General features: G+C 38.0%; 1 protein-coding gene across 1 annotated transcript; it reads right to left on the bottom strand.

The window, feature by feature from the left end:
* Nucleotides 1–5,154: 5,154 nt before the first annotated feature.
* LOC118814820 (beta-enolase-like) lies at nt 5,155–17,479 on the bottom strand. Its single transcript, XM_036580620.1, has 12 exons — nt 17,352–17,479; nt 12,557–12,658; nt 12,377–12,472; nt 12,074–12,132; nt 11,900–11,969; nt 10,393–10,526; nt 9,237–9,459; nt 8,224–8,421; nt 6,691–6,892; nt 5,743–5,851; nt 5,562–5,620; nt 5,155–5,416 (listed from the first exon to the last, which is right to left on the bottom strand). Exons 2-12 carry the CDS (start codon nt 12,639–12,641, stop codon nt 5,347–5,349), a joined length of 1,305 nt encoding a protein of 434 aa, XP_036436513.1. The 5' UTR covers nt 12,642–12,658; nt 17,352–17,479; the 3' UTR covers nt 5,155–5,346.
* Nucleotides 17,480–18,709: the final 1,230 nt, after the last annotated feature.

The raw sequence follows: 18,709 nt of genomic DNA, 5'->3' as shown, positions 1-18,709 counted from the left end.
GAGAACACAATTGTACCATATTTCATCTTCTATTAATTAATGAATGAATGAATGAATTAATTTATTTATTTATATTTTTTTCAAGTCTAACTCTAGCCTGTTTCTTTGCTTTTTATTTTATTTTTATTTAAAAATGAAAGTTACTTTTTAAGCACTTTTTTAAACTTTAAAATCTCTTCTAAAGTACACACTTGGAAAGGGGAATTCCACTGATTTTTCAGAATTTCTGCATAATGTTTCGGGATGAAATGGTTCAGATTTCTTTACAGTGGTGGTGATAGGAACCAGGGGTTACCATGACTACAACACAAATATATTATACTAATTTGCCTCATAACATCATGCATGTAACCCTCCACAATGAATGGATTTTTTAAAATATGTTTTAGGCCAAAACTATTGTAAAACAGTGTCTCATTCAATAACTTTCTGTGAGGGAGCTTTTAGAGGTGGACGTCTGGTTCCTATCACCACCACTGTGAACAATTCTGAATCGGTAAGTTTATCTAGAACAGAGCATTTCACACCAAACCACTCTGAATGACTCTGTTTACATCTTAAACATTTATTTATGCAGAAAAATCATTGTTTACACATTGGGGAACAAAAATAAACCTGCACAGGACCCTTTTTTTCTGACAGTTCATCAGATTGTACTGTTTCCGGTTTTTATGTATATGTATGAAATGTATTGGGGTCAATTTTGACAGATAATAAAGTGAATCTTGACTCTTAAATCTTGTTATGTGTCCACGCTTTTGACTGTTTCTGCACCTCTTTGGACGATTTAAAGAGTAATCTGAAGTGCAGACAGTCTCTACCTCCGTCTGCGTCCCATCAGCACCTGCCCCCCTCTCCAGCTCTGTTGGGGTCCAGCTCGTTCCCCATGCAGCCCTGTGCTATGTTCTTCTTGGTTCTCCCTCTGAACCTGCTCTGGTGACCCATGATGTCCAGCAGGAGGCGGGGCCAGACGTGACCAGGCTCCGCCCCTCGCTCCATAGCATGCAGGGGGTCCCCCTCTTTGGACACGTCCCGCTGGTCTCGCAGTAATGATGTCACAGCCTCGGCTGACCCCTCGCTGCCGTTGGCCTGGACCAAAGGCTGGGCCTCCTCTCTCAGACCAAAGAGCTCATCCAGAATCTGTAGAGAAAAGCTGCTTGTCATACCAAGGAAGACGCTCTGAACATTAAGCTGAGCGTTAAGGATAAATACACATGAAGAGTCGGCAGAGAGAGGCTCTCTCATTTTAAAGAAAGCAAAGTGTTCCCAAAAAATACAGTGTCTATATAGGATACATATACAAATATTAAATTAAATTAATTGACTAAGTTAAATTAATTACAGCCAAACACACAAAATACAGAACAGCACACAGATGATGGAAACAAAAAAGGAGAGAAAGAAAGTACAATAAAAGTAATGATGAGTTGAGTGAGGAGAAGAGGAAAAACAGGGGAGAGAAAGAAAGAAAGAAGAAAAAAGAGATGAGAAGAGAAGAGAAGAGAAGAGAAGAGAAGAGAAGAGAGTGGAAAAGAGGAGAGAACCGAATAAGAAAGAAGAAGATGAGAACATGAGAAGAGAGGAGAATAAGAGAGGAGAAGAAAACAAGAGAAAAGAAGACAATAGAAGAAGAGAGAAAGGAGAAGAAAAAAGAAAGAGAAGAAAAAGCAGAAAATGAAATGAAAAAGAAACAAGAAGAGAAAAGAAGATGAGAGAAGAGAAGAAAAACAAAAGAAAATGGGGGAAGAGAAGAAAAAAGTGGAAAAGAATAAAGAAGTGAAAAGAAGGAAAAAAGAAGAGAAGAAAGAATAGAGGGGAGAAGAAAAGAGGAAAGAAGAGAAGAGAATAGAGAGGAAAGAAGAAAAAAAGAAAAAGGAGAATAGAAGAAGAAAAACAAGAGAAGAGAAAAGAAGAAACAAGAAGAGAAGAAAAATGAAGAAGTAAAGGGTAGGAAAAGAAGAAAATAGAGGAGAAGAGAAAAGAGGGAGAAGGTAAGAGAAGGAGAAGAAGGGGCAAAGAGAAGAAAAAAGGGGGCAAAAAAGTTTGAAGAAGAGAGGGAGAAGTAAAAAAACAGGAGAAAAGAACAGGAGAGAAGAAAAAGAGAGGTTGTGGTTAACTTCCTGGTTCTAGTGCTGTAGTACTCTTGTATGCTTTGTAAAAGTCTTTTAATGTTTTTTTTTCCTGTGTATAAAACTAAAGCCACTTGCAGCATGAATTTCAATGATGTTTCAATTTGTCTAGAACTTTTATTAGAACATCAAAACAGTGATGAAAACCCCTGTAAAGATCTGAGAGACTCTCAGTACTTACTGTGGAGTCCAGCGGTTTGGAGGTGACCAGGACTGAAGAGGAGAGACAGAGGAAGAAGACAAGAAGATGAGAAGAAAGAGATCTTGGAGACGGAGGAGAGAAGGACACACCAGCCATCAGTGGCCTCGTGAAGGACAGAGTGTAAAAGAACGAGTTTTCAGACGTGTCTGGATAAATGTGGCTGGGTCTGGTTGAGCAACGCATCTGCAACACGTCTGTCTCTTCCAAAAAACTCCAGCAATCTTCCACAGCGTTCCTGAAGTCGGAATTCCGGGAATTTAGTGCACCTGCTCAGCCTGCCATCCACACTGCAGTAAGGACTGGGATCTGAGTTCATATCAGAGGTTTTATACACTGAGGTTGTGACGTGAAGAGTGTGGGGTTTTGAATAGAAGGCACGTTTTGTTCTTTCACTGCTCACTTGTCACTGACCTCTCCCACGGTCAGAACCCCCATGGTGAACTCAATTTCAAAATAATGCTGTATTTTTATTAATTTTTATTAATTATTTAATTCTCTGTTATTCTGTAATTCTGCGGAATTATTTTGAAAGTATTTTTGAAAGATTCTAAACTTTCAATCTGGACCATTTTTGTTCAAGTTCAAGAGCACAGTTTTATTATGATTTTTATTTGATAAAAGGTGGTTGTGTGTACAGTGTTGTTGACTGTTTGCCATGTTTTTATAATTTTAAAACATCAAACAAACAGAAAACATCAGAAATAAAGACTCAAATCATTACACTACATAATTACATTAAAAATCAGAGCAAATTTACAATAACTCCAGAATTTAACTGCTTAAACTGCTTATTATACAGTAACTACTCTAATTTAATCAGTATCTACTATGAATTATTCAGTATCTACTATGAATTATTGAGTATCTACTATAAAGTATTGAGTATCTACTATGAATCATTAAGTATGTATCATGGATCATTCAGTATCTATTATGAATTATTCAGTATCTACTACAAAATATTCAGTATCTACTGTGAATCATTTAGTATACACTATGAATTATTCAGTATCTACTATGAAATATTCAGTATCTATTATGAATCATGAAGTTTTTACTATGAATCATTCAGTATCGATTATAAATTATTTAGTATCTACCATGAATTATTTAGTACAAACTATGAATTATTCATATCTATTATAAATCATGCAGTAACTACAAGGACATATTCAGTGTCCACTATGAATTATTCAGCAAGTTCAGTAAATTCTAGTAATCTACTAATGGAACAAAAAAAAAAATCACAAAATTAAATTAAACTTAAAATGTAAAAATGACTAGAGGCTGAATAATCTTAATATTTTTACATACATATATAGAATAGATGTAAGATGCTTTTTTTGTAAATAAGAGAAACAATACACAAATTATATTGTGTGTTTTGCATTTTACATAACACCTCTGATCATAAGAACCCGTTATATGCTCATATGTTTGAGTTAACTCCTTGATGATTAAGAAAAAGCAAAGAATAGCAGTAGGCATGAATAAGTATTAATAATAGGTAAATATGAATAGGAGCTAATAATATATGCGTAATAATATAACCAATGGTCACCCCATGCAGTGGCCAGTCTTTCAAACAGCTCTGTACTGGACTTAAGACCATAAGAATGGGCCTCGGAGAAAGTAGCCCAAAGCCCAGACCTGTAACATTCAGAGGCAACAGGAGGTTCAGATATGAAGAATGCGTGGCTGACGTTTTCTCAGCTGCTAATGATCTCGTTAGCGTTATTAATTAGAATAATAGCCATACAGTTAGCATTAAGATTTGGAGCTGAAAGAGCTCAAGCTGAAATGGCCATATGTTACTGCCCACTGGAACCATTCATGTCTTTTGAATGGAACTGAAAGAGTCCTGTGAGACTTCTGGCTCAGTAATGGATATTTTTGTAAAAACACACTGACTCTTAATGTGGGAATGAATAGTGAGAGAGTTAAAACATAAAAACACATCACAGTGAGTCAGCAGGGTCGAGTGTTGCTGACGATGGTGCTGACGATGGAGAAGAGAAGAGAAGAGAAGAGAAGAGAAGAGAAGAGAAGAGAAGAGAAGAGAAGAGAAGAGAAGAGAGGAGGAAATAGAAGAAGACAAGACAAGAAAAGAGAAGAGAAGAGAAGAGAAGAGAAGAGAAGAGAATAAGAAAAAAGAGAAGAGAAAAGAAGAAGAGAAGAGGAGAGAAGAGGAGAGGAAATAGAAGAGAGGAGAAGAGAAGAGAAGAGAAGAGGAGAAAAGAAGAGAGGAGAAGAGGAAATAAGAGAAGAAGAGAAGAGAAGAGGAAATAGAAGAAGACAAGAGAAGAGAATAAGAAAAAAGAGAAGAGGAAAGAAGAAGAGAAGAGAAGAGGAGAGGAAATAGAAGAAGAGAAGAGAAGAGAAGAGAAGAGAAGAGAAGAGAAGAGAAGAGAAGAGCAGAAATGGGAGAAGAGTAGAGAAGAGTATAGAAAAGGAGGAAAGAATAAGAGAAGAGGAGAAAAGAAGAGAAGAGGAAATCAGAATAGAAGAGAAGAGAAGAGAAGAGAAGAGAAGAGAAGAGAAAAGAAGAGAAGAGGAGAGAAGAGAAGACAGGAGAAGAGAAGAGAAAAGAAGAGAAGAGGAGAGAAGAGAAGAGAAGAGAGGAGAAGAGAAGAGCAGAAATGGGAGAAGAGTAGAGAAGAGAAGAGCACAGAAAAGGAGGAAAGAATAAGAGAAGAGGAGAAAAGAAGAGAAGAGGAAATCAGAATAGAAGAGAAGAGGAAATCAGAAGAGAAGAGGAGAGAAGAGAAGAGAAGAGAAGAGAAGGATGAAGATGGTGATAAAAGACAAGTCTGGCACTTTGCAGAGGTAGAACAGAAAATGTATTTGTTTATTTTTCTTTTCTTCCAACAGAAATGTTTAAAACCCAGAATTGACTCGATCCATCTGACTGCAGGACTCTAAATCAAATGAAGCCTCAGTAAAAAAAAATCTTTATGAAAATGCGCGTTTACAGTGAGTGTTTAAGGTGGAGAATTAGACTCAGCTCCTCGGAGTTTAGTTCACTTTTGGGTGACGGAAGTCTCTGCCGGCGTACTTGGCTTTATCTCCCAACTGCTCTTCAATTCTGAGGAGTGAAGAATTATGAAGTATTAGTCACACTTAATACTGATATTATACTTCTATTAGTCACATAATACCATAAGTATTAGTCATGAAAGGCATAGGTTTTTATTTCTCTAAATTAAAGACGAATAAAAGAGGACGCTGACCTCATCAGCTGGTTATATTTGGCCAAACGCTCTGACCTACAGGGGGCGCCAGTCTTAATCTGTGGACAAGGATAAAAAAAGTCATTATGAACATCAGAAGTATGACAGGAAGAGACAGAGAGAGAGAGAGAGAGAGAGAGAGAGAGAGAGAGAGAGAGAGAGAGAGAGAGAGGGACAGTACCTGTCCTGTGCAGAGGCCGACCACTAGGTCAGCGATGAAAGTATCCTCTGTCTCTCCAGAGCGATGACTGACCATCACACCCCATCCATTCTTCTGGGCCAGCTTACACCTGGATTCACACAAGGAAAAATACAAGTGGCTGCATTACCACAACTCAAAGGCCCTATGATGGAGCTGCATAAGAGGCCTAAATTCATGGACCCAGTTATGGATCTGCAAGAAGACAATGCATATGCCCATATTCATATGCCCTATAATTGAGCTGCACAAGGAGGCTGTATTCATAAGCCTGCATCAGGCCTGTACTCATGGGACCTATGAGGCATCTGCATTTATAGCTCCTGTGGAGCTGCATTAGAGAGCTGTCTTCATAGGCCTTGTGACGGAGCTGCATAAGAGAGCCATATCCATATTCCTAATAATGCTGCTCACTCAAAGAACCATATTCATAGGCCCTGTGATGGAGCTTCATGAGAGAGCCCTGTATTCATAGTCCCAAGTATGGTGCTCCACTAAAGGACCATGTTCAATGGCCCTGTGATGGAGCTACATGAGAGAGCAGTATCCATGGTTCCAATGCTGGCGCTCCATCAAAAAAACATGTTCATAGACCTTGTGATAGAGCTTCATGAGAGAGCAGTATTCATAGTCCCAATGATGCTGCTCTGTCAAAGGATCATGTCCATGGGCCCTGTGATGGAGCTGCATGAGAGAGCTGCAGTCATAGGCCCTATGAAGAGCTGCTCTGAAGGGCTACATTCATATATCTGCATTCATAAGCCCAATCATTGAGCTGCATGACAGGGCTGCATTTATAAGCCTGCATAAGGCCTGTGTTCATAGGTATCCTATGATATTGCGTGAGAGAGCTGTATTCATAGGTTCTATGATGGAGCTACAGGAGAGAACCGCTGAATTCGGAGCTGCATGAGGGGGCTGTATACTCACGCCTGAATGGACTCGGTGACGCTGCCAATCTGGTTGACTTTGAGCAGGAGGCAGTTGCAGGCCTTCTTGTCCACGGCCTGCTGGATGCGTTTGGGGTTGGTCACTGTAAGGTCATCCCCGACGATCTGAATGTCCACAGAGCCGGTGAATTTTGTCCAGTTTTCCCAGTCATCCTGGTCGAAGGGGTCCTCAATAGACTGGACTACATCAGAGAAGGAAGATATGTATGGGGTGAGGGTGCAATAATAATAATAATAATAATAATAATAATAATAATAGTAATTTTATTTATATAGCACTTTTCATGCCAGTGGCAGCTCAAAGTGCTTTACAGACAGGTGATAAAACATAGTTATAGAAAAGATCATTAGTACTTGATTAGAATCAGAAGAAAATGAAGAAGATTAAATTACAAGGTAAACACCACGAGACATTCAGTTTTAGTTAAATGCTAATTTAAAGAGATACATTTTTAGGTGCTTCTTAAAAGTGAGCTCTGAGCTTGACTGTCTAATAAAAGGTGGAATTGAGTTCCACAGTTTAGAAGCATGATAATTGAAAGAGGCCTCTCCATGTTTTCTGTGTTTTACAGAGGGTATCTGTAGAAGGCCACTATCTGCAGATCTTAGATTGCGTGCCGGAACATAAACAGACAGACACTCTGTGATGTAAGCAGGTGCTAGGTTGTTTTGATCTTTAAAGACAAGTAGCAGAACCTTAAAATCTATCCTGAATGATACAGGCAGCCAGAGCAGTTCTTTTAAAACAGGAGTGATATGATCTCTTTTTTTTTGTTTTTGTTAGGATGCGTGCTGCTGCATTTTGTACGAGTTGTAAGGGATGTATAGTTTTTGATGCACGAGGCGAGGGTGTAATGAAACACACTAAGCTAATTCATGATAACTCTCATGACAGAGACGTCAGTCTCAACAGAACAAAACGGCGGCACCTTGTGGAATAAGAAGGAAATGCATTTTTGTAATCTGGTAGTCTAACAATGGACAAATAGATGTTAAAATATATGCTAAATACATTTATAATGATAAAATATTGATACCTGGACCTCCATGTATCAATACTATTTTTAAAGAAAAGTATCATATTACACTGCATCACCCACCCTCATATAAACATTCAGGCATCTCTTTCAGCACATTTCCCTTCAGACCCGTAGGTCACTGAGCAGAGAAACTGTGTGGAAAGTGCAGGGAACGGGGGAGTAATAATATGCCTTCATGAGACCTTCATGAACTGAATTCTCAGTGTTAGATGAGGGTAAGTGCTAATATCTGCAGCACTTTGGCCCAGAAGGTCCCCAGTTTGACATGCCTGTGATAACAGAGCTACTAAAAACCATAACAATTAATTTTAATGTCTGGTATTACATATTTTATAGCATGAAATCGAACAGTCTTCTATTCACAGTGCTTATTGCCTCATAAGAACATAAAAATTATATATTAATATGCACACATATATATGTGTGTGTGTGTGTGTGCGTGTGTGTGTGTGTGTGTGTGTGTGCACATTTACCCGGATAATTCTTGATGAAGCTCTTGTAAAGGTCTCCAAGCTGTTCTCCGGTGATGTGGCGTTTGGGATCGTCGGGGGATTTGAAGTCCAGGTCATATTTTCCGCTTCTGAAGAATTCAGAAGCAGCCACGTCCATCCCGATGATGATTTTATCAGCATAGCCGGCCTTCTCTATGGCGGACTTCAGCAGCTCCAGAGCTAAAGAGACAAAATCACCATCCTAATTTAGTCCATGTTTATAGATAAGAGTGTGTCAAGTCTATTAGAGACACTAAACAGCTCCACACAGTCTGAAGTGAGTGTGTAATGATTTAGACATCATGCTAATTGCTGTGGTATGAACTTCCATTAACTGTTAGCTACATTAGCCTTGTAGCTTCAGTGCTAAAATTAACCTCAGACACCAAACACATCTTGGCTGATGGATTACATCTTTGGTAATGGGAGAAAACTGTAGATTTCTGGCTGAACTTTGCTTTAATGTGAGCTGTTGTATTCCCATGGTCTCAGCTGTTCTCTCTTAAAGGGCTCTTATCCAACATTTTTCTTTTCTATTTTCCTCTGAGTTTCTGATGTTGTATGTACCAAAAACAGTCATGATTTATGTTTATGTGACCAATTTTCAAACCCTCTTTATCTCTTTGAAACACAGGATGTTTTTGTCACATTATATTACATATATTACATAAATATATGTAAATTATATCTGTTCAGATTGTGCCTCATCCAAAGTGCAGCCTGGGCTAAAACACTCCTTATAACTTCAACGTGAGCGGGCAGGGCTAAACTGCTATAAGATGAATAAGCAGTTATATGTAAATATTTTGTTTTCTGTGACATAACAGAAACAAACTGTACTCGGTTTAGTTTCCACATATGTACCGGTGAGTAAATAGCATGTTTTGAAACATTAACAGTGTTTACATACCACAGCAAACTTTACTACCCACACCAATCCCCAATTTGTGAAGGGACAAATCAAAGGTCAGCTCTATATTAGGACCCTTACTCACCCTCATTATTCTCCAGGATGTTGGGGGCGAAGCCGCCCTCGTCCCCAACGTTGGTGGCGTCTTTGCCGTATTTGCCCTTGATGACCCCCTTCAGGTTGTGGTAAACCTCGGCCCCGATCCGCATTGCCTCACGGAAGTTGGACGCCCCCACAGGCAGGATCATGAACTCCTGCATGGCCAGCTTATTACCCGCATGAGAACCGCCGTTTATAACATTAAACGCCTGAGGAGGTGACGGAGGAAGAAAGAGTGGAGAGGAAAAAGAGAAGACATTAGCTACAGTATGGAGTAGGGACACTGCTACAATTACAGTAATAACTACTGTAACATTTACAATTAATAACAATTACTATTACTAAGGCTGCATAGCAATTGAAGCCAGCAAAAAGTTTGGGCACCAAAAATATCTACATAAATATACAGTCTGATTCTTGGCCTAAAGAGCAAAAAATGGCAAAAAACTGAAAAATGGAAAGTCAAAAGTTCTGGCATTTTCACTCTTTAGGCCAAGGACCGACAGTATCTTTTTTTTGCCTGTTTCCAGGCAAAATGCTTTGGTGGCCGAATGCTATTGTGGCTAAAACTTCCATGCATTCTTGGCATAATTCTAGAAATAGTAATTATTATTATATAATTTTATTCATAAAATTATAATATTGTCTAAATCAGTAGTAATGAGAATTCAAAATACTTCATTCATAGGCCCTATTGTGGAGCTGCATGAGAGAGCTGCTGTACTAAGAGGCCCTATCATGGAGCTGCATGAGGAGGCTGTATACTCACACCTGAATGGAGTCATTATAAATGACTGCAGTGGAAATGAGAAATAGAAATAGTGGTAAAACAATGTTTCTCTTTCTCTGTTGCACCCGTCACATGGAGCATCACAAATCAAAAAGACTTTGATATAAATTATGCCACGGGACAAAAACGGCTTTTTTTTAGCCCACCACGTCCTGAATTTCTGTTTCAGTTTTGGCCAATAATCTTCATTTTATTTCATATTTGTACTACAATAATAATAATAATAATAATAATAATAATAATAATAGTACAATAAAAGGCTTTGTGTGGTGTGGACTGTTCAGCTGAAAGACCTCTTCTATGAAAAAAGTAAGCCCAAAAAAAGTATAAACAGGTCACGTGAGTCACTCACAGGCACAGGCAGGATGACCTCTTTGTGTCCAGCGAGGTCAGCGATGTGGCGGAACAGAGGAACACCTTTCTCAGCAGCTCCAGCCTTACACACCGCCAGAGACACACCCAGGATAGCATTAGCTCCAAACTTAGCTACAGAGCAGAGAGAGAGAGAGAAAGAGAGCGAGTGAGAGAGAGATTAGTACTTAATATAATAGAACATTTTTAAAGGGTTCATTTTCTATATTGTGTATTTTTTCTTCCCTCTTGTCACTGGGGTGGTACCCTCAATCATCAAGGTACATCTCAGTACCTTTAGTCAGGGAACACAATTGTATCATAATCCTTTACAGTTATATTATCTAAGTTGTATTGACTCCACACGTCCTGTCTCGCCTCCAGGCTTTTTATTTTACTGTTCTGTTTTAAAACAATAGATTATGAAAAGCTACAAATATGTACTTTTCACCTGGAAAAGTCTTATTTAAGGTTCACAACTGGACCTTAACACCACTGTTGTACCTTTGAGGAACATTTACATTGTTTGTACCTGGATGAACGAAAAATGTACCTGAACAGAAACTTTATTTCTAACAGTGTGAAGTTTGATGTGGTGTTGCAGAGGTGTTGGGTACACCTTTACATTTTGGATTATGGTTATGAATGCTTTGGAGAGGTTATGGACACGTTTGAGAGGTTATGGATGCTTTGTAGAGGTCATGAACACTTTAGAGAGGTTATAGACCCTTTGGAGAAGATATGGACGCTTTGGAGAGGTTATGGACACTTTGCAGTCTCCTAGTAGATATTAAATTAGTAACCCCAGTAGTAACACCCTAGGAGATTGTAACCCCAAAAATAACTGCCGTTTTTTTATTTTGTGACATTTTCTTCTGTATTTGATGTTCTCAAATGAAACCTAAACGATGGAAATAAAAGCTTGGAGGTGAATGAATGTCTTGGCCCAAGAGTCTACTTCAATTTAAGCCCTGAATGATCACTGTGCTATTTGTACAACATAAGAAAACTAGTGTTATAGCATAGTAGTACAAATCCTTGGAAAATGAGAAACTTGGATCTGCATAAAGGGGTTAAACTCATTTCTACACAACCTGTTTCCAGTCTCTCTTTACCCCTTAGAATTAAACAGGCTGTTTTATTACTGCCCTTTTGCGTTTGATACATGTCAATGAGCTCTTTCCTGATTGGCTACCCTGTACTTGTACTTCAATAACTCTACTTCAGACTGTCTGCAGGAACAACAGTCCGCATAACTTCACAGGGAATGGGTGGGGCCAAACCACTGCAGGCTGAACAGGAGGTGCTTTTGTGATGTCACAGCCATTATGAATTAAAAACGAGCTCTCTTTTTGGTTAGTGTCCATATAAACTGAGCAGTGTACAGTACATTTTAAAATTCGGTTGGGTATCACATCAAACTGTTTTATTTATTTAAAAAATGATGAAAATTCAGATTTCACATGATTTGGGCTGTTTATAGGAAAAAGCATTAGGGATGAACTCACATTTGTTTTCGGTGGCATCGAGCTCCAGCATGAGATTATCAATCTTCTCCTGGTCAACAACACTCAGCTTCTGATGGGGGACAAGAGAGGAGGAGCTTGAGAAGGGATCAAACAGGCATGAGAGAGAAAAATAAAGAAAGAGAGAGAGAGAGAGAAGGAACAGATGATGCTCACTTTCTCCAGCAGCTTTGGGGCGATGTCCTTGTTCACATGATCAACAGCTTTAGCCACACCTTCCAAACAAAACACACACAACATCAGCAAGGTGGAAGGGCTGAACAGTATGAGCACCAAAAGCATCAAAAAGCATCAAAAGTTTGGGGCCACCCAGTATTTCAAAATGCTAACGTGTGTGTTCTCTTTGCTGTTCAGATTTGGTTGCTTTTTTTGCAAAAACTACAAATTTTCCCCTTGTTGTGACGTCAGCACTCAACAACCTGTTGATGGACAGTGTAGACGTGTGTGCGGATGTCTCACCTTTGCCCAGGTAGCGGGTCTTATCTCCATCTCTCAGCTCCAGAGCTTCATGAACGCCTGTGGAGGCACCGCTGGGTACTGCAGCCCTGAAACGACCTGAGAGAGAGAATAAATGAGCGTTTATGTTGTGTATGTGTGAGTCCGTGCTAGTGAACATGTATGTGTGTGTATGTGTATCACCTTTCTCCGTGTACAGGTCGACCTCCACGGTGGGGTTTCCTCTGGAGTCGAGGATTTCACGAGCATGAATCCTAACGATGGACATCTTGCCTGCAGAGAGAGCTACAGCAGTAGAGGAGAAAAAATATAGCTTTGATAAATACTTAATGCTGGAAGCCCATAATAGAAACATATCACATTTATAAGTGTAAAATAAAATGTTTAACATATTAAAATAAATTAACATAATATTCATAGTAGATACTCCATAATTCATAGTAGATATGGAACAATTCATTGCAAGTGCTGAATAATTCATAGTAGATACAAAATAATTCATAGAAGATACTGAATAATTCATAGTAGTTACTAAATAATTCATAATAGATACTGAATAATTTATAGTAGTTACTGTATAATTCACAGTAGATATTGAATAATTCAAAGTAGTTACTAAATAATTCATATTAGATACTGAATAATTCAGAGTAGTTACTGAACAATTAAAAGTATATACCGAATATTTCAAAGTAGATACTGAATATTTCAAAGTAGATACAGAATAAGAAAATGTATAATAAAATAAATAATACATGAATTAAGCATGAAATAATAACATTAGAAATACATTCAGTCATGAAATAAATCTATACAAATGTATAAAACTGCACCATCTGCATTGCTTTGTTCTCCAAATACATAAAGCCAGAGAAACATCAGTGAACTGTCCTGTTTCACCTGCACTCGTTAAGCTCTGTAAGGCCGCAGCCGTTCGCCTCATATTAGTGACCGTTTGTGTCCTTGTCAGAAATTTCCACTACAGGCAGAAACGTCAGTCAAGCTTAAACGGCGGGAGATCCACAGTCACTGGCCTATAAACCCACAGTACATCACTACATCTCAGTCTCAGCCAATAGGAAGGCGGAATGGGCTGAATGAGTAGGTGTGCTGTGATTGGCTCAGGCAGTGGGGTATAAATAGCCGTGCTCCAGGCGGTATGTGAGCATTGAGCCTGTTTAATCTCCACTGTGACTCCAGCTGCACTTCTGCTCCACTAATAGTTATTCCTATTGGTGGACATGCATTAGTGCTTATAATGCAACACAACATAGCATAACATACAGCGTAAAGTGCGGGATGTACTATTATTACATATTGGCACTAGTATAATACATATGCGATTATTTATGTCATTAAGAAATATGGATACTTGGTATACAGTCGTGTGCAAAAGTTTGGGCACCCCTGGTCAGATGGTATATTGTGATACACAATTACTGTTTTTATTTACTGAATTAAACATACTGAAAAAATTTAAAACACAAAAAGTGGCATATGCAAAAATAATCACATATTATATATCAGCAAAACATAGAAATCATGCACTAAAACGTTGCTGAAAAATACTGTAGAGGATATAGAAAATAGATATAAAAAATAGTAAAACCTGTAACTGTATCTCTTTAGCATTTAGTGAAGAAACAGCATCATGAAATTTGGTTTATCTGTTTCCAATTTGCTTTGCTGAATCTTAATTTTAGTTTTTATTACTTGATTTACACATTTCCAATTTTCTGATTTGTTATACACTATTAATTACATTGTTATACAGTATTTACACTATGTTACATAAATCGTCCTTCTGATATTTGCCAAGTGCAAAATGTACTTAAAAATCCTTTTAAATGTATATTTCAATCTATATTTTCTAAACGTTCATTTTTAGATTTTTTTCTAGATTTTTTGTTGGTTTATTTTACATTTACATGTTTTCACTGTTTTACACTCTATAAAGCTGTGATACCTTCAAAGTACAATATGAGCTCTATAAAAAGTCCCAACCTAAAATTCATTTTAAATTGATATCAGATGACATTATGTAATGTCTTCGCTCGATTCTCTCCGTCTGTCCTCGGTGTGAAGTCCTTGACATTTACGCTGCTGTTGTGCTCTCAAAGGAAGACCACAAATAGCACAGCAGGTGGACACACCATGGAAGGAGAATTATCTCTTAATATCTGTCTATTACAGCCACTCTAACACAGCTGCTCATTGGGTATTTTGTGCTTTTCCTGCTCTAACACACCTGAAGCTACTTAACCGGAACCAATACCATCCATTAGTGAGAGTGGATTATTATTTAAATCACCTTCTGGCACAATAAGTGTAAATAACAGTGCTCTGAATGTTTAATTCAAGTGTGTACATTGGGTCCATATCCATAAAATGGGCTTTATTGCATCACATGACTATGTAAGACAGCAATACAGCAAGTCTGCTCTGCAGGTCAAGAGCAGCAACTATGGCAACAGTGAAACTAAGAAAAAAACTGCAGATTATTTTGGCACTGACCGATAGAATGTGACACCCTGCAGCAGCAGACACACATGAGCCTAAGGTAACAATGCTTGGCATTGGGCTAGAGGGGTATAAAGCCCCCTAGTATTGTAGAGCAGTGGAACTGTGTTCTCTACACTCATGAAAATGACGGTTCTTCAAAGGTTCTTTAGTAAAGAAAATTGTTCGAACACTCAAAGAACCCTTTGCATGATTAAATGGTTCTTTGCATCATGAAATGGTTCTTTAGACTGATGGAGAATGTGTTCTGTATGATTCTATATAGAATGCTTTTGAAAAGGGTTCAATAAAGCACCAAAAAGAGTTATTCTAGTATTATTTTGCCAAAATTTAATAATAATAATACCCTGTTTTGGTTATGCATAGAACCATTTTCAAAAAGGTTCTATATAGAACCATCTACAGCACATTCTTCATCAGTCGGAAGAACCATTTGACAAGGCAAAGAACACTTTCAATCAAGCAAAGGGTCTTCTGAGTGTTCATGAGATGGAGATGGAGATGGAGTTCCATTCAATAACTTTGGGTCAGTTTGGAGTGATTCAGAACTGACCATCCAATATCATCCTGATCCTGAATGCGCTAAATTTCAAATGATAATTTTTGTATGTGTGTGAAAGGTCACACTGTTGTAGTTACTTGTCATGTAATCAAGCTAATGTTAGCATGGTGGCTAATTCAGAGTTGCAGCTAATCCAAACCTGCTTAGTTTGGATTGGCTACAATAACACAGCCCAACTCAGTAGTATAACATTTTAATTTTTTAAAGATTTCTGCATAATCTGCACAATATTAACAGGTGAAGTCATTCAGAGTGGTTTGGTGTGAAATTTTTCATTCTAGAGAAACTCACCGAGTCAGAATTGTTCACAGTGGTGGTGATAGGAACCAGATGGCCACCTCTAAAAGCTCCCTCACAGAAAGTTACTACATGAAACGGTTATGAATGCACTGCATGATGTCTGAGACACTGTTTTATGCTAGTTTTGAGAAGAATTCATCCATGGTGGAGGGATACATAATATGCAGGGTGTTGTGAGGCAAAATAGTCCCTGAAAAAAATATATATTTTCAGATTTTCCACTATTTTACCATCGTCAGCATTCCTTATAAAACTCAGAAGACACGTGTAGGTTCACTGGTGGTTTTGGATAGTAAATAAAATGGCTATATTTGTGTTGTAGCCATGGCAACCCCTGGTTCCTATCAGCACCACTGTAAAGAAATCAGCTTTTCTGTTTCTTTAATACAGGAGTCCAAGCATGTACAGCAGGGCAGGAAAAGGCCAGCACTAACTGACCCTTTCACTGAAAGCAATACTGTACACGGCCTCTGAAACACTCCACACTCGCCCACTGCCAAGTCCAGACGCCTCTAATCCATATTTATACACATCTCTAATGACACACCCCATCCAGAGAGGCTCACATGCTCACTAATACTGTAACTCAAATATAGACACACATACACTATATACATGTATCTAATACACATTCCCTACACTACTGCCTCCCAATAGTTACAGACTCCTTACAAACTCCTTACAGTGCTGAAGATTTAAGGCATTAACTGCATTTATAATATGAACAGTTACAATCCCACAGTTCTTGTTTAGTCTATATTCAGTATAAAGGCTCCATAAAGACCTAAAACCTCCACAACCATTCACACCATCATCTGTTGGAGCCTCAGACTGGATTAGCAGCTGCAGTCACTGATGCAGGTTTACAATACAGCTAATGTTGACAATAGCAAAGAAAAGCCCATCTACAGTTCAGCCACTGAGCTGAGGCGCTGTAACTGTGTAACAGCATGATTTGCTATAGTTTACCTGAGGTATATTCAATGTTTTAATGCACATTTGCTGTTTATTTTCAGAACTTAATATATTGGGAAAAACATTAAAAACCTCAAATGTGGCTTGTGCAAAAGTTACGGCACATATATTTTTTATGCTAAAATGTTTTAACTCAGCAAATACATAAAAACTGTGCAATGTCTGAGGTAAAATTAGTCCTTTTGCATACTACTGTATATATATATATATATATATATATATATATATATATATATATATATATATATATATATATGAGATCAACAACTAACATATCAGCAGCAGAATATGGTCAGTCTAATAAAACATGAAAGCAATAAAATAAAAATTAAAAAATAAAATAATAGTAGTAATAGAAAGTAAAATAAGCGACAATATTAATAATAAAAAATGTAAAAAATACAAAAAAAAGGCAAAAACTAATTAGAGTAAATTAGAGACCACTATAAATAACCCTTCAGACTTTTTGTATTATGACCATTTTAAAGTGTGTGTAAATGCTAATTGTTTAATAGTTTAATAAAATACAGAGAAATTAAATGTAAATATAATAAAGACTATAAAATTATCTTCACCTGCTAATAACGAACAGTTGAAAAATCCTCAGGTAAACGCACTCACCTGAGCTTGAATGCGTCTGTGTCTCTGGCCAGTGCCTGTCCGAGTGGTCCGGCTGAGTGCGGCTCCGCTCCTCTGGCCTCCTATTTTAAGACGCTCCCTAATGTCAGCCATCCAAAATGGATATGCCACCTCTGTCAAATATGGGACCATCTGTAAACTCCACAAAGGTCAGAGAGCAGAGCCGGTGGATGTGGGAAACGTGTGAAAAGGTTTGGATGCTGGCCAAGAGCTTTGAAAACACATCAAGAAAACACAAAACACCTGAAAGAAATGCAGTACAGTGTTCAACAAAGCTAAAGGCATTATTTATTATTAATAAGTCCCTTTTGTTGCCGGAGGAATAACATGGAAGACAGAAAAGGTTAGGGGTCACTCATGCAGCTGCAGTAACATTAGCCTGAAGGTCATTTCGAACTGAAAGGGCAGATGCTTGTGACCCAGTCAGACTTAATGTCTGAGGTAAAATTAGTCCTTAGACGTGACACAGCCACAATAACCACTTAAAGGGCCCATATCATGGACAACTCATTGAATTCATCATTTTGTGATGCCAATGCATTTATGTTTATGCACCTGTTTAAGCTACAGCAGTTTAGCTCCACCCACTTACACTGAAGTTAAAAAGAGGGTTTCAGCCCAGACTACTTTTCGAATGAGGCAGCTGGTCAGAATAGAACTTATTAAGATACAGTCACAGGCAAAAGTTTAGGCATCCCTGGTCAAGTAGAAAGAAAAGTTAATCACTACAATAACCACATTAATACAAATATATACATTCTTATAGACTATATTTTTGGAAGTTGATATATGCGCTGGATATATATTAAATAGCAAAAACGAAGCGCCCGAATACTCACTGTACGAACAAAAAAAAGTCTGTCTAAAACCAAAATTGTGGCCTGTGCAAAAGTTATGGCACATTTTATATTTTTTGTGCCAACATGTTAAACTCGGCAAATACATAGAAATATATATATATATATATATGCTGAATCCAGATCAAACAGTTGACATCAAACCTAGTATTCTAATTGTGCTAATCAGAAAATTGTCACCACAACAGCCACAGATAAAGAACTCAATTCTCAATTCAAGTGGTTCAGCGCTCCTGCAACACCGATGTTAAAACATATTTTGGCACTGCCACTGCCCAGTGATGCCACAGCCATCCCTGTCTTAATTTTGGAAAGTAGGACATATTACTTTGAAAAGAGGGAGAATCTTTCAGTTTTTCCACAGTGAACAGATGGGCAGCAGGATGCTAACATTACTGGTACTGAGTGCTGATTGGTTGGCATTACTGCTACTACGTGCTGACTGGATGGCACTACTTCCATTGAGTGCTGATTGATTGGCAT

This window comes from Colossoma macropomum, unplaced genomic scaffold (assembly GCF_904425465.1).
Source record: "Colossoma macropomum unplaced genomic scaffold, Colossoma_macropomum, whole genome shotgun sequence".
Lineage (NCBI taxonomy): Eukaryota > Metazoa > Chordata > Actinopteri > Characiformes > Serrasalmidae > Colossoma > Colossoma macropomum.
The sequence above is the reverse complement of the archived record's forward strand: the minus strand, read 5'-3'. Positions and strand labels throughout refer to the sequence as shown.